Consider the following 17,563-nt stretch of genomic DNA (forward strand, 5'->3'; position numbering starts at 1 on the left):
CTGAAGAGGTTCCCTTTGTTTATTTGGCTTCTGTTGCCGGTTTCTTCCGCGCCTAATTTCCGCCCTGACACAGGTGGGCGGAGGTGGATTCTTATTCAGGTAGCTAGTTCCGTCGCGCTCTGGGGTGGAGCTGGCGCTGCAGGGAGGGGCTGGCGCTATTTTCTCCGTCTGGGCTGCTCAGGCTCCAGGCGGTTCCAGCCCTCGGGTGATTCACAAAAGCGCGGAACACAAAGCTGCGCCTGCGGTTTGTCCCTACGCCGCCCGAGTGGCTCAGGCAGCCAGGCGCTTGTCGGGCGCTCTCTCCCCGTGTGCGGCGCGCCTTCTGTCCTGCGCTATCCCAGCCTCAGTTTCCGCTGTGCCAGTCGGGTGCGTGCGCCTTCTGCCCTCTGCGTCCCCAGCCCCAATCCCGCCCGCACTGGCCGGGTGCTTGTACTGTGTCTAGTCGCGACCCTCCTGGCAGATGTCGACCATCCAGAATCCCCGGAGGTCTTTGATTAGAAGGCGGAGGCCCGTTTGCAGTGCGGTAGGGGATGTGGTCCTTGGGGCCGAGCCTGCCCCCTTCCCCTCCCCCCTGCCTCCTGCCTCCGTCGGGGCTGGGCCGGCCCGCAGCCTGCGAGCTCTTCTCAGGACTTTCTCGGTCCCTTTGTTCTGTGAGCGGCCGGCAGTGTGTTCGGGCCGGTTAATTTTCTCTCTCTTTTGCTCTCCCACAGTTCAAGCTGGGAACTCACACAAGCTCCCTCCGATTGTTCTCAGGGCACTCAGGCCCCAGACCCTGCCCCAAGCAATGCCGCCGGCTTCTCTCCGTTCCGCCCCCACTTGCTGGTTGCGGATGCGGGCGTCTGGGGTACTTTTCTGCTGGGAGTTGCTTTTAGGCTCGTAATCTGTGGGTTTTATTTATTGTATCCCTCCCAGCCAGATTCAAACTCCGAGATTCAAACACTTCCCCCAGGCCCGCCAGTGCGAGGGTTTCCCTGTGTCTGGAAACGTCCTCTATTAAGTCCCTTCCCGGGACGGATCTCCGTCCTTAGCTCTTTTGTCTCACTTTTTATCTTTTATATTTTGTCCTACCTCCTTTCGAAGACAATGGGCTGCTTTTCTGGGCGCCTGATGACGTCAGCTCGCGATCGGAAGTTGTTTTGTGAAGTTTGCTCTGCGTTCAGTTATTCTTTTGATGAATTTCTAGGAGAGAAAGTGGTCTCCCCGTCCTACTCCTCCGCCATCTTGGCTCCTCCCCCAGATCATGTGATTTTTAATCTTTCATTTTATTAACTTGGTGCATCACATTTTTTGTGTTTGGTGAATTATTCTTGCATCACAGATATAAATCCCACTTGTTCTTGGTGTGCAATACTTTTATTGCCATGTTGAATTCACTGTAGTAGTATTTTGTGACATATGTATGTGAAAATGCTGTGCTCATTAATTCTGCTTTTATTTTTATTTTTGGAATTGCAATAAAGTCTTCCATAGTTTTTAGCTATACTGTATTACATTCTCACCAACATAGCTCAGGGTTCAATTTTCTATATTCTAGATAGCAGCTATTATTTTCTCCTTTTAATAGTTGCTATCCTGATGGATGTGGAATTGTTTCTCATTGTAGTATCAATTTATATTTCTCTAATCATCACTGATAGTCAGCATTTTTCTATACTTAATGTCCAATTACATATAGTCTTTGAAGAAATGTTTATTCAAGTCCTTGCCAATTTTCAGAATAAGTTTTTCTTATTGAATTTCCAATATTGTCTATAAAACCTGGCTATTAATACCTAATCAGATAGATGATTTTCAGATATTTTTTCCATTCAGTGGGTTGCATTTTAACTTAGTTGATAGTGTAATTATATGTACATAATTTAAAATTTTTTTATAAAATCCAATTTATCTATTTTTTCTTTTATTTGCTGAGTGATTGGTGTAATGCCCAAGAAATTGTTGCCAAATATTGTGAAACATCTGACCTATGTTTTATTCTCTAGTTTCAGGTCTGAAATTTAGGTCTTTGATCATTTTCATTGAAGTACAGTTGATTTTCAATATTATATTAGTTCAGTATTGTGACAGATTATACTCCATTAAAAGTTATTACAAGAAAATGGCTATAGTTTTCTGTGCTGTACAATATATCCTTGTTACTTATTATTTTATAAGTAGTAATTTGTATCTCTTAACCTCACATCCCTAATTTCCTGCAGCCGATTTCTCCCTCCCATTTGGTAACCACTAGTTGCCAAGCTTCTCTGTCCATGGGGATTCTCCAGGCAAGAGTACTGGAGTCAGTTACTAAGCCCTCCTCCAGGGGATCTTCCCAACCCAGGGATCAAACCCAGGTCTCCCGCATTGCAGGCAGATTCTTTACATCTGAGCCACCAGGGAAGGCCAAGAATACTTGTGACGATTTCACGCTGAATAATTCTCACAAACACACAGGATTTTGAAAGACAGCACAGGGAGAGTTCTCAGAGAAGCAACTCCCTGAGAACATGCTGAGAGCATATTTTATTGGTAACTTATCTTGTAATCTTTAACTAAGAGCAGTAAAGCAAGACAGAGATGAGAACTCAGGGATTGAGAAGACTTCCTCCTGAAGGTATGGAGGTAATCACATGAGAGTTGTAAAGAAAAGTCTTTAAAGTTAAGAGGGTTGTTCTGTGTGCAGAACAGCATCTAACTAAATCTGATCTGTCAGCCAGAACGTCTAGCTTTAGGACAGGGTGTCGTGGTTGGGGAGGGAGGGCAGGTGGGAAGAGCAAGCAAGGAAATAGAAATGAGTAAAATTAAATTATAGGAGGCATTTCCAAGAAAGCAGTAAAACATGGTTCCCACAAATACTGGAGTGGGTAGCCTATCCCTTCTCCAGGGAATCTTCCCAACCCAGGAATCAAACCAGAGTCTCCTGCATTGCAGGCATTTTCTTTACCACCTGAGCTACCAGGGAAACTCACAGTTTGTTTTCTATATAAGTAAGTATCTTTCTGTTTTTTACATACATTGATTGACATTACTTTTTAGATTCCTCATATTAGGGATATCATATAGCATTTGCCATTCTCTGTCGCACTTATTTCACTAATCATAATTTATCAATGTTCATCCACATTGCTGCAAATGGAAGAGCAATATTCCATTGTGTGTGTGAGAGAGAGTGTGTATTTGGGTTGCTTCAATATCTTGGCTATTGTAATTAGTGCTGCTATGAATATTGGCTTGCATATATCTTTTTTAATTAGAATTTTAATTTTTTTCCAAACATATTCCCAGGAGTGGATTTGCTCGATCATGTGGCAATTCTTTTTAATTTTCCACACTGGCTGCACCAATTACATTTCCACTAACAATGTACAAAGATTCCACTTCTTCACATCTTCACCAACATCTGTTATTTGTAGACTTTTTGATGTTGGCCATTCCGACAAGTGTGAGTTGATAAGTTATTGTTGTTTCAGTTTGAATTTCTTTAATAATTATTGATGTTGAGTATCTTTTCATGTGTCTGTGACCATCTCTATGTCTTTGGAGAAATGTCTACTCAAGTACCCATTTTTTGATTGGGTTGTTTATTTTTTGTATTCAGTTTAATATTTTGAATATGAACCTTTTGTCAGTTCCATCATTTGGAAATACAGGTATTGCATTCAGCTGAGTTCAGTTGCTCAGTAATGTTCAACTCTTTGTGACCCCATGGAGTGCAACATGACAGGCTTCCCTGTCCATCACCAACTCCCAGAACTTGTTCAAACTCATGTCCATCAAGTCAGTAATGCCATCCAATCATCTCATCCTCTGTTGTCCCCTCCTTCTCCCACCTTCAATCTTTCCCAGCATCAGGGTCTTTTCCAATGAGTCAGTTCTTCACATCAGGTGGCCAAAGTATTGGAGTTTCAGCTTCAGAATCACTCTTTCCAATGAATATTCAGGACTGATTTCCTTTAGGATGAACTGGTTTGATCTCCTTACAGTCCAAGGGACTCTCAAGAATCTTCTCCAACACCACAGTTCAAAAACATCAGTTCATCGGCGCTCAGCTTTCTTTATAGTCCAACTCTCACATCCATACATGACTACTGGAAAAACCATAGCTTTGAGTAGACAGACATTTGTTGGCAAAGTAATGTCTCTGCTTTTTAATATGCTGTCTAGGTTGGTCATAGCTTTTCTTCCAAGGAGCAAGCGTCTTCTAATTTCATGCCTGCAGTCACCATCTACAGTGATTTTAGAGTCCAAGAAAATAAAGTCTGTCACTGTTTCCATTGTTTCCCCATCTATTTGCCATAGTGATGGGACCAGATGCCATGATCTTAGTTTTCTGAATGTTGAGTTTTAAGCCAACTATTTCACTCTCCTCTTTCACTTTCATCAAGAGGCTCTTCAGTTCTTCTGCACTTTCTGCCATAAGGGTGGTATCATCTGAGTATATGAGGTTATTGACATTTCTCCTGGCAATCTTGATTCCATCTTGTGCTTCATCCAGCCCGGCATTTCACGTGATGTACTCTGCATAGAAGTTAAATAAGCAGGGTGACAATACACAGTCTTCATGTACTCCTTTCCCAAATTTTAACAAGTCTTTTGTTCCATGTCCAGTTTCATGTTCCATGTTGCTTATTGTCCTGCATACAGATTTCTAGGGAGGCAGGTAATGTACTGGTACTCCTACCTCTTTAAGAGTAATCTATAGTCTGTTGTGATCTACATAGTCAAAGGCTTTAGAGTAGTCAATGAAGCAAAAGTAGATTTTTTTTTGGAATTCCCTTGCTTTTTCAATGATACAACTTGATCTCTGGTTCCTCTACCTTTTCTAAATCCAGCTTGTAAATCAGGAATTTCTCTGTTCATGTACTACTGAAGCTGAGCTTGATAGATTTTCAGCATAATATTGCTAATATGTGAAATGAGTGCAACTGTACAGCAATTTCAACCTTCTTTGGCATTACTTTTCTTTGGTATTAGAATGAAAACTGACCTTTTCCCTTCCTGTGGCCAGTGCAGAATTTTACAAGTTTGCTGCCATAATGAATGTGGCACTTTAACAGCATCATCTTTTAGGATTTGTAATAACTGATCTGGAATTCCATCATATCCACTAGCTTTGTTCATAGTAATGTTTCCTAAGGCACTTGACTTCACACTCCAAGATGTCTGACTTGACATGAGTGACCACACCATCATGGTTATCTGGGTCATTAAGAGCTGTTTTTGTACAGTTCTGCATATTCTTGCCACCATTTCTTAATCTCTTCTGCTTCCATTACATCCTTGCTTTTTTTGTCCTTTATTGAGCCTGTCTTTGCATGAAATATTCCCTTGGTGTTTCTAATTTTCTTAAAGTGATTTCTAGTCTTTCTCATTCTATTTTTTCTTCTATTTGTTTTCATTGTTCATTTAAGAAAGCTTTTTGCTATCCAAAAGTCTACAAGCAATACATGCTGGAGAGGGTATGGAAAAAAGTGAACCCTCTTACACTGTTGGTGGGAATGCAAACTAGTACAGCCACTGTAGAGAACAGTGTGGAGATTCCTTAAAAAACTGGAAATAGAACTGCCATATGACCCAGCAATCCCACTTCTGGGCATACACACCGAGGAAACCAGATCTGAAAGAGACATATGCACCCCAATGTTCATCGCAGCACTGTTTATAATAGCCAGGACATGGAAGCAACCTAGATGTCCATCAGCAGATGAATGGATAAGGAAGTTGTAGTACATATACACCATGGAATATCACTCAGCTGTTAAAAAGAATTCACTTGAATCAGTTCTAATGAGATGGATGAAACTGGAGCCCATTATACAGAGTGAAGTAAGACAGAAAGATAAAGAACATTACAGCATACTAACACATATATATGGAATTTAGAAAGATGGTAATGATAACCCTATATGCAAAACAGAAAAAGAGACACAGCTGTACAGAACAGACTTTTGGACTCTGTGGGAGAAGGCGAGGGTGGGATGTTTCGAGAGAACAGCATCGAAACATGCATATTATCAAGGGTGAAACCATCCACCAGCCCAGGTTGGATGCATGAGCCAAGTGCTCGGGGCTGGTGCACTGGGAAGACCCAGAAGGATGGGGTGGGGAGGGAGGTGGGAGAGGGGATCGGGTTGGGCAATACATGTAAATCCATGGCTGATTCATGTCAATGTATGGCAAAAACCACTACAATATTGTAAACTAATTAACCTTCAACTAATAAAAATAAACGGGGGAAAAAAAAAGAAAAAAGATGGTAACGATAACCCTATATGCAAAACAGAAAAAGGGACACAGATGTATTGAACAGACTTTTGGACTCTGTGGGAGAAGGCGAGGGTGGGGGGTTCTAAGAGAAGAACATTGAAACAAGTATACTATCAAGGGTGAAACAGATCACCAGCCCAGGTTGGATGCATGAGACAAGTGCTCAGGGCTGATGCACTGGGAAGACCCAGAGGGATGGGATGGGGAAGGAGGCGGGAGAGGGGATCGGGATGGGGAACACATGTAAATCCATGGCTGATTCATGTCAATGTATGGCAAAAACCACACAAATAAATAAATAAAATAAAATGGAAAGAAAAAAAAAAGAAGGAGCCATCATTTGGCCACTAATAAATTATAAAAAGACCTCTTACAGGCATAACATGAACAAACACACAATAGGATGATTTAGGAAGATCAGATAGAAGATTTACATTTCAGAAACATGGAGAAATATAAATTTCCCCCTAGGAGGTCTTTGTATAAAGTTACTAAGCCAGGTTTTTTTTTTTATTTTCTCATCACCTTAGTTAATTACATAATGTATGCAACAACAACAAAAAAAGAGCTACCTGGAAAAAATAACTTTTTTGTGTGATCACCTTTAACTTCCAATTAAGTAAATACTTGCATAATTATAGGTCGGCTAGTCACCTAGGAATTTTCCTCAGGGGACTCTGAGATGAAACTTTATAGGAAGGGCTTCCCATTCTAGCTGGAGAAGTTAGTGTCAGAAGTCTGTGTGCACACACCAAAGTAGACAAACCAAACCAAACCATGTTAGTGGAAAGTCATCGGAAAAAAAAAAGGAAATTACACAGATGCCCAGAAATCCAAAACCAAATGACAGGTCTGTCCCAAATGTCACTTCCAAGTCCCACTAAGCCTGTGACAATTCTCCAAAGCAGCACCTTACAAACAGGGCTCCCCTTCCACAGGGAGAAACCCCCAAAATGGAACTGCATTAGTTCCCCAAAAGGAAAGCATCAAGAGGCCTCAAGGTGCACCTCGGGGATTTACCAAATGCTAGTGGGTATCATGCTATTCTAGATGCCCTCTTTCTGATACTCCAATATTTAGTGTTTCTCAGAGTGGAAGTTCAGGTTGGTACAGACAAGAGAAGAAAAGTGTCCTCAAGGCAAAAGAGACCATGGCAGCTGCAAAGGGCAAACTCACTCCCATTCTCTTCTACAGCCTGGAGTCCCAGTAAAGTCGGTGGGTTGGGTGTGATCCGGGCACGGCCCTATGGCAGGGAATCTGTGACCTCAGAAAAAGTCCTCAACCCTCTGCTCTTTCAAAGGAGGGAGAGATCCTGAGTTTTTGACCCAGCTTTCGACCCCCTGCAGGGCCACCTGCCCATGATCAGATCCTGGTGCATGCTAAGTTGCTTCAGTCGCAGCTGACTCTTTGTGATCCTATGGACTCTAGTCCACCAGGCTTGCCTGTCCATGGGATTCTCCTGGCAAGAACACTGGAGTGAATTGACATTTCCTCCTCCAGGGTATCTTCCCAACTGAGGGATCTAACCTGCCTTCCTTAAGTCCCTTGCATTGGCAGGCAGGCTCTTTACCACTAGCACCACCTGGGAAGCCCTCAGATCCTGGAGGAGCCCCCAGAATTCTTGCTGGCCAAAATCTTGGCCTTCTCTGCCCACTGAAGCTGAATAAAAAAATACAGAAATAGAGTTTGGAGGAAAGAGAAAGGTGGCTTTAATTCTCAGCCAGTAGAGAGGGGAGGGGGCTCATGCCTTTAAGAACTGTGCCCCCAGGTTACAGGTTTTCATCTTTTCAGCAATTTGAATATGTCATGCAATGTTTCTGCAGCACTGTGATGTTTTGATTAGTGCAAATTTTTAGTAAGTTTTGAAATCAAAAGTGTAAATCCTCCAACTTTGTTCTTCTTCAGGACTGTTTTGTTTACTCAGCGAACTGTGAATTTCCATTTTAATTTTAGGGTGAATTTTTTTTTCTACTTCTGGGGGAAAATCCTTTGAGGTTTTGATTAGAGATAGTATAAATCTGTAGATTACTTTGGGTAGTACTGACTCCATAACAGTATTAAGTCTTCCAATTCACAAACATTTACTGCTTCTATTTATCTTTGCCTTCTTTCTTTCAGCAACTGTTTGTTTTTCACTGTACAAAAATTTCTCCACCTTTGATAATTGCTAAGCATTCTACTTTATTTGATGCTACTATAAATAAAATTGCTTTGTAATTTCCTTTCAAATTGTTTATTGGTATCATCAGTTCAGTCAGTTCAGTCGCTCAGTCGTGTCCGACTCTTTGCGACCCCATGAATAGCAGCACGCCAGACCTCCCTGTCCATCTCAAACTCACAGAGTTTACTCAAACTCATGCCCATTGAGTCAGTGATGCCATCCAGGCATCTCATCCTCTGTCGTCCCCTTCTCCTCCTGCCCCCAATCCCTCCAAGCATCAGGGTCTTTTCCAATGAGTCAACTCTTCGCATGAGGTAGCCAAAGTATTGGAGTTTCAGCTTCAACATCAGTCCTTCGAATGAACACCCAGGACTGATCTCCTTCAGGATGGACTGGTTGGATCTCCTTGCAGTCCAATGGACTCTCAAGAGTCTTCTCCAACACCACAGTTCAAAAGCATCAAATTTTCGGTGCTCAGCTTTCTTCACAGTCCAACTGTCATATAGAAATACAAATCATTTTTGCATGAAAACTTCTTGATATTTTGCTGAATTAATTTATTCTAATAGCTTTTTTGTGAAATCTTTAGGGTTTTCTACATATAAGAACCCCCTAATTTTTTTTTAACTTCTTTTGTTTTGACATGGGTTTTTTTCCTTTGTCTTGCCTAATTGATTTCGATATGATCTCTTGTACTGTGTGTTGAATAGGAGAGTTGACAACGGGCACCTTTGTCTTATTCCTGATTTTAGAGGAAATACTTTCAGCCTTTTACTACGGAGTGTTTGTTGTGAGTTTTTCACATATGGTTTTATTATGCTGAGGCAGTTTCCTTCTATTTCTGTTTTGCTGTTTGAATCATGAAAGAGTGTAGAATTTTGTCAAATCCTTTTTAGCACTGACTTAAAAATACAATAACCAACTAAATTTAACAGACATATACAGAACACTCTAGATTTAGCAGATATATACAAACAAATACACAAGACCAACAGCATAGATACTGTTTTAACATTCACATGGGACATTTTCCAGAATAGAAAATATATTAAGCCATGAATTGTTTCCATAAGGTTTAAAATGATAAACATCATCCCAATTACCATCTCAACCACAATGAGATAAAGTTAGAACTCAAAGTAGCTTACTTCTATAAGAGTAAAAGAGAAAAATTCACTAATTTTTGGAAATTAAACAATACACTCTCTTAAATGATGAATAAAAGAAGAAATCATGGAGGACGTTGAAAAATATTTAGAGGTGAATTAAAATCAAAACAAAATATTTCAAAAATTACAATACCCAATTAAAGAATTCTACAGGATAAATTATAGCCTTGAAATTAATTTGACCAGTTACATTGATTGATGTTAATACATTGAATAATTCTTGCATTCCAGAGATTATTCTCAATTTGTCCTGGGATTCCATTCCCAGGTGGTACTAGTGGTAAAGAACCTGCATGCCAATGCAGGAGACACAAGAGATGTGCATTCGATCCCTGGGCTAGGAAGATCCCCTGGAGGAGGGCATGTCAACCCACTCCAGTATTGTTGCCTGGAAAATCCCATAGATGGAGTAGCCTGGCAGGCTACAGTCCATAGGGTTGCAAAGAGTCAGACATGACTGAAGTGACTTATCACACACAGTCATGGTATATAATCCTTTTAATATGCTGGTGAACTTGATTCACTACTCTTTTGTTAAAAAATTTTATGTCAAAGTTCGTAAAGTCTGTAGTTTTTTTCCCCCCATATGTCATTTTTTCCTAGTTTTAGTATCAAGATAATGCTGATCGTATAGAAAGAATTAGAAACTGTTCCCTTCTCTTCAATTTTTAGAAGAGTTTGAGAGGGCTGATGCTTGTTCTTCCTTAAATGCTCAGTAGTATTTGCCAGTAAAGCTGTTATGTCTAAAGCTTTCTTGTCAGATTTTTTAAAATTACTTTTCAGTCTACTAGTTATAAGTGCTTTCAGATTTTCTATTTCTTTAGGCTTTAGTTTTGGTAGGTTTTCTGTTTCTAGTTATTTGTACATTTCTTCCATTTCTTTCATAGGACTTTTTACAGTTCTTTTTACTTCTGTCAGAGAAGGCGATGGCACCCCACTCCAGTACTCCTGCCTGGAAAATCCCATGGACGGAGGAGTCTGGTGTGCTGCAGTCAATGCGGTCACTAAGAGTCGGACACAACTGAGCGACTTTACTTTCACTTTTCACTTTCATGCATTGGAGAAGCAAATGGCAACCCAGCGGTTTTCTTGCCTGGAGAATCCCAGGGACAGGGGAGCCTGGTGGGCTGCCGTCTATGGGGTCACACAGATTCGGACACGACTGAAGTGACTTAGCAGTAGCAGCAGCAGCAATTACTTCTGTAGTAATATTCTCACTTTTATTCTTGATTTTAGTAATTTGAGTCCTCTTTCTTTTTTCAGTTTATTTAGCTAGAGGTTTGTTAATTTTGTTGAACTGTTCAAGTAATTAAATTCTGGTTTCATTGATTTTTCTCTATTGTTTTCCTGTTGTCTATGCATTTATTTCTGCTCTAATCTTTATTACTTCCTTCCTTCTGTTTGTTTTGTGTTTAGTTTACCCTTGTTCTATTTTCTTTGATTATAAATTTAAATTGTGGATTTGGGATTTTTCTTGGTGTTTAACGTAAGTGTTCAAGGCTATAATTTATCCTGTAGCATTCTTTAACTGGATCCTTTAAGTTTTGGTATATTTTGTTTTGATTTTAATTCACCTCTAAGTATTTTCAACATCTTCCATGATTTCTTCTTTTATCTATCATATGAAAGAGTGTATTGTTAAATTTCCAAAAATTAGTGAATTTTTCCATTTTACTCTTGCAAAAGTAAAGTACTTTGAGTTCTAAATTTATCTCCTTGTGGTTGAGAAGGTAAAATCATGGCTGTCATTTTGAATCTATGGAAATAATTCATGGCTTAATATATTTTCTATTATGGAAAATGTCCCATGTAAATGTTAAAACAATATCTATGCTGTTGTTGCGTGTGTGTCTGTAAATCTGTTAAATCTAGAATGTTCTGTATATGTCTGTTAAATCTAGTTGACTCGTGGTGTTTTAATATCCTCTATTTCTTTACTTACATTCCACCTCATCGTTCTATCCATTAATGAGTGCAATACTGTAATATTGAAATATAATACTATTATTATAGAGCTGTTTATTTCTCCCTTCAATTTTGTCAGTTTTACTTTTAATATATTTTATGGTCTATTGTTAGGTGATAGCTATTTATAATTATTACATTTTTTGCTTCACTGAAACCCTTATAAATATATCATGTCCTTTGTATTTTGTAATCTTTTTTATATTTTAAGTCTCTTTTGTCTGATACAAGCATAACTACCCTGCTATTTTGTGTCATGTTCTGTGCACAGGTTGGAAAAGAATTTCCAGATGTGAGACAGAATGAGAGGGAAATAAAGTTTATTAGATTGGGAGACGCTGTTAGAACAGTGGGCCAGCTCAAGGGAGAACCGACATTGAACAGGGGTCTTTAGTCCACTTTTATACCGAGGGTACAAGGAATGGGATAAGGGTCTTGTGAGTCATTTGCTGATTGGATGAGGCATGTATACTGGGTGGGGAGAAGAGTAAGGCAAATACCTTCTCCCTATGGGGAGATAGGAGGGGAGATAGATTATACTGATCAGAAGGACTTAAAATCCACTAATAGTTACAACATGGGGGAGGTTTTTCCATTCTTCCAAGACCTTCCTTGGTTTTATCTGCTCTTTCTTGGGTCACCATATTTTGGTTACTATTTACATGGAATGTCTTTTTTCCATCCCTTCACTCTAGTATTTGTGTCCTGGATTTAAAGTGAGTCTCTTATAACAAAACAACATATAATTAGATTGTGATTTTTAACCATTTTGCCAATCTCTGTTTTTGGATTGGAAAGTTTAATTTATACATTTAAAGTAATTGTTGGTAAGACATGACTTATTTCTGACATTTTGCTGTTAGTTTTATATATGCCTTATTGCTTTTTTATCCTTCCTTTTTTGTTCTTTGTACTTCCTACATTATGTTCTTCTCTTGTGTTAAGCCGCTTATTTTTTGCAGTAACATAGTTAAATTCCTTTCTTATATCCTTTTATGCATATTCTATAGCTATTTTTCGGGCTTCCCTGGTGGCTCAGATGATAAAGCGTCTGCCCGCAATGCGGGAGACCCAGGTTCGATCCCTGTGTCAGGAAGATCCCCTGGAGAAGGAAATGGCAACCCACTCCGGTACTCTTGCCTGGAAAATTCCATGGACGGAGGAGCCTGGTGAGCTACAGTCCATGGGGTTGCAAAGAGTCGGACACGACTGAGTGACTTCGCTCACTCACATAGCTATTTTTCATTGTGGTTACTGTGTTGATTATATTTAACATCTAAAGTTATAACACTAATTGTATTTATAGCAGCATAACTTCAATAACAATTATTTTGCTTCTTTATAGTTCTGTCTCTACCCATTTTTTGCTGATGTCACAAAATTATATCTTTATACATTGTATGAACAATGAATTAGTCTTTCATGTGTGTGCATGCTAAGTTGCTTCAGTTGTGTCTGACTCTTTGCGACCCCATGGACTATAGCCCACCAGGCTCCTCTATCCATGGAATTGCCCAGGCAAGAATACTGGAGTGGGTTACCATGCCCTTCTTCAGGGGATCATTCCAACCCAGAGTCTTTTATAATGATATGCAGAAAATAAAATGTGAATTTACAAAACAAAGTTTTGTAATTACAGTTATAATTGCTATTAGACTAGTAATTTAAAAATATATTGACCTCTTAAATCATGTAGAAAAAGATGAGTTATAAATTTGTGTTATATTAGCTATTATCAATAGTAATTGCTCATATATTTACATTAATTGAAATATTTATTCTTTCATATTGCCTTGAGTTGCACCTTGGTATCCTTTAATTTTACCCTGCAAAACTCCCTGTAGCATTTCTTGGAGGGCAGATCTAACAGTAACAAATTCCCTCAGTCTTTATTAATCTGTGAATGCCTTAATTTCTCCCTTACTTTTGAAAGGCAGTTTTGCCAGATATAGGATTTCTGTTGACAGTTTTTTTTTAAAGCACTTTGAGTACTTTTGGCCCACTGCCTTCTGACCTCCAAAATTTCTGATGGGAAATATGCTCATGATCTTATCGAAGATTCCATGTATATGATTGGTCTCATTTCTTTTACAGGTTTCAAGATTCTTTTTTTGTCTATGGTTTTGGAAGCCTTGATTTTAATGTGTCTTGGTGTGGTTCTCTTTGAATTCATCTCCTTTGAATCTTTGATCTTCTTGGATGTTTGTATTCAAATGTGAGCAGTTTTAGTATCATTTACCCAAATATTCTCTCTGTCCTTTTCTTACTCTCTTCTTCAGGACACCTACAGTGCGTAAGTTCATCCACTTAATGGCTTCAAATGTCCCTTAGGCTCAATCTACTGTTCTTTAATTCTTTTTGCTTTCTTTTCCATGTTCCATTGTCATATCTTTGTCTGCTGGTTATTCTGCCTACTCTAATCTGCCTTTGAAGCCTTTTAGTGAATTTTTCATTTCAATTAGTTGTTGCACTTAACAAATCCAAAATTTATTTTAGTTTATCTTTATAGTTTCTGTCTCTTTATTGATACTTCCATTTTGTTCATAAATAATTTTCTTGACTTTCTCCACATCTTTTTTTAATTCCTTGAACACCTTTAAGATAGTCACTTTAAAGTATCTGTCTAGTAGATTTACATCAGTTTTTTTGTTGTTTTTTTTTAGGGATAGTGCCTGATTATTTGTTTTTAGGTGGCTCATGCTTTCTTGTTGGTCTGTACCTGTACAATCAAAAGCAGCAATAAGCAGTTAGAGCACAGATGCCCTTTATTTGGAGGACAGGATCTTGTTTGCTCATCCTGTCTCCCCCTAGCTGTGTAAAAGCTGCTTCAAGAATGTATGCACAAATGTGACTTGGTGTGGGGATGGAGGATGGTAGACGTTAGTATGCTAACAACTGAAATTGACTGCAATTAACCACAATTTACAGTCCAAATCTTCCCCTAGGAATTTGCAAGCTTTCAGTAGACTATAGAGTCCCAAAATAATTTTATTAGATAGAGATAAATTCTTGGTGCTCCCTACTCAGCTATCTTCCCAGAATCCTTTGAATCTGATTTTTACAAATATGTTATTATGTTAATAGTTTAATCATTAACTTAAACTCGTTTGTTACTCTGTTATTTAAAGTGGCCTATATCCCATAGGTTCAAAATATTTTGCAAGGCACATTGAGCTTTTCAGCGCATGAATTAAGGCTGTAGTCTTAGAAATTGATTTTGAAATATGAAAAATATTGAAGTTTCTAAAATATTTGCTTTATTATTGATTTTTAATTTAATTCCATGTTGTCAGATATTTTCTCTGAATATTATAAAATTTTTATAATACGTTCAGACTTCTTTCATGACTAATATATGACTGAAAGAAGAGCTAGGATCCCAATTCTGCTCATTAGATGATTCTCACAAACTAATATTGCATATAACAGAGAGATGGAGGACCCCACTTATAGTCCATTTATCATCACTACCAAAAAGTAGGATATCACTGAGCCTAACCTAGGTATAACTGCCCAGGCTCTCCTTCTATGGCAGTCTTTGATTATGAAATCCTGAAATCTCTTGGGGCTAAACTAATGAAGATTTATTAGAGAAAATAAGATACCAAAGTTCAAAAATAGCCATCCAGTTATCAACACTGGACATCACAATTGATTTAGATCTCTTTTACTTTTTAGTGTTGTCAAAGTTTTAATTTTAATACATGACAATAGATTATAACAGCAATGACTCTGTAATCACTGGGAAAGAAATTATTTACTAAAACTCTGGCTTATAACCTTCTTAGAGGCATGGGCTGGAAAGTTTCAGGTCTTCTATGTTATTTGTGTATACTATATGCTCAGTGAGATATAGTCGACTTATGTCCATTGTTGTTCTTTTATTTTAGGTAAGATCAAAAATTGGTTACTGCCCACAGTTTGATGCCTTACTGGATTACATGACTGCTCGAGAAATAATGATCATGTATGCCAGATTGTGGGGGATTCCTGAGACCAAAATTAACAATTATATAAAGAAGTCAATGCAAGCACTGAATCTGGAATCCTATGCTGACAAGTATATTTACACTTACAGGTGAGATATCATACTGATGCTCTCTTTTCACCTAATATTGAGGAGCCTTCTACTGATTCTGATCTTTGGAATCAGTGCCCACAATCTAGCCAGAGTTCCACTGACAAACAGAAGCAATGACTGGGAAATAATCTAATGCCTTGCCAGTACTGGGATATCAGCAATAAAGCAGACCTAATTAGTATCACAATTTTCCCTTGCAGAGATGAAACACAATCCTGGTTCAATTGCAAATGTAGTCATTGAATTATAAATGAAAGCATCTCTCTCCCTTATTCTCTATTCTTTGTCTCTCAAGGACCATGTAAAATTCTTTGTATTGGCCTGGTAAATATATTGTTTACATATCTGGGAATCTAAAGGAACTCTGGTAGACAAAAGTCACCTTTCTACATTTCAAATGAAAATGACTTGATTTATATATTTGCATTTGGATCTGATGCCTTGGTTTGCATGCATGTGTGTCCTACTCGTCGTTACCCTATGGACTGTAGCCCACCAGATTCCTCTGTCAATGAGGTTCTTCAGGCGAGAATACTAGAGTGGGTTGCCATGTCCTCCTCCAGAGGATTTTCCTGACCCAGGAATCAAACCCATGTCTCTTAAATCTCCTGCATTGGCAAGCAGTTCTTTATCACTAGTGCCACATCTGAAGCCCAATGCCTTGGTTGAATGATACGCAATCAGCATTTTTAATATCTTGGATGTTTCCTATGACTCAGCATTTTGGAAATAATTTAATTGTTTCCTGTAAATAATGGATATATATTACATATATGTTTTTAATGTATTAAACTGTTGTCGCATATACCATCTCTGTTTCTGCTTTCTCTCTCCTTCCTTAACTATGAAGTGGAGGAAACAAGCGTAGACTGAGTACTGCTATTGCCCTCATGGGAAAGCCCTCAGTCGTCTTCCTGGATGAGCCATCAACTGGTATGGACCCAGTAGCCCGGCGCCTTCTCTGGAATGCAGTGACACAGACACGTGAAAGTGGCAAAGCAATCATCATAACATCTCACAGGTGCGACTGACTGGGAGGCTTGGTTAAGGGTTAGAAGAGTTATAATGGTATGACCTATGGGAAGGAGTTTTCATTGAGATGAGAGGGCAGGAAGTTCAGGAACGGTTCCATTTGAGGATCTGGTCTTTTACTACTTTTTAAAAAATTAAAGTGCAGTTGATTTAAAATATTATATTAGTTTCAAGTGTGCAACTTAATGATTCAATATTTTTATAGATTATACTCCATTTGAAGTTATTAAAAATATTGGCTATATTCCATGTGCTGTACATTATATCCTGTAGATTATCTTACTACTTTGAATTTTAAAATATCTTCATTTGCCATGATGTTGATGAGGGACAGATGAAACTTCCTTTTTCAAAGTGGGTCTCAAAATACTGAATATTTGAACTATAGAATATCTTCTGATAGAGATTTTTTAAAGCTTCACATCATTTTGTTGTTTTGTCCTACTAGTATGGAGGAATGTGATGCTCTTTGTACTAAGTTGGCCATCATGGTGAAGGGAAAGTTCATGTGCCTAGGCAGCCCTCAGCATCTCAAGAACAAATTTGGCAATGTTTACATCCTAAAAGTCAAGATCAATACTGATGAAGAAGAGAACAAATTAGAGGATTTTAAAACTTTTATGGAAACAACTTTCCCAGGTAAACTTGGTGGTTGGGTTAGCTTTGATATAGATGTGTTAAATCATATTTATTGTTCTCATCATCCATGTGCTGCATATCTCCAATAACTATTTCTTGTGAATTATTGATATTAATTACCTTTCCATGTTGAATTATTTTTTGGAATGCCTGTTCTTTTAAATTTTTTATGTTTGGTTGTGCTAAGTAGTTTGCACAAAGAATAGAAGTATTCACCAATATCTTGGTGTATATTAACTAGTAAGATAGTTGTGACATTAGAGCTGTCCA

General features: G+C 38.5%; 1 protein-coding gene across 1 annotated transcript in view; it reads left to right on the forward strand.

Moving 5' to 3' along the window:
- Nucleotides 1-17,563, forward strand: part of LOC136157377 (phospholipid-transporting ATPase ABCA3-like) — a 270,924-nt gene that overhangs the window by 246,909 nt on the left and 6,452 nt on the right. The window contains exons 27-29 of the mRNA XM_065919286.1: nucleotides 15,432-15,619; nucleotides 16,473-16,643; nucleotides 17,103-17,293. Coding sequence (XP_065775358.1) covers nucleotides 15,432-15,619; nucleotides 16,473-16,643; nucleotides 17,103-17,293 — 550 coding nt within the window. The remainder of the gene's footprint in view (nucleotides 1-15,431; nucleotides 15,620-16,472; nucleotides 16,644-17,102; nucleotides 17,294-17,563) is intronic.

The sequence above is a fragment of the Muntiacus reevesi genome, chromosome 2 (assembly GCF_963930625.1).
Source record: "Muntiacus reevesi chromosome 2, mMunRee1.1, whole genome shotgun sequence".
NCBI classification, from domain to species: domain Eukaryota; kingdom Metazoa; phylum Chordata; class Mammalia; order Artiodactyla; family Cervidae; genus Muntiacus; species Muntiacus reevesi.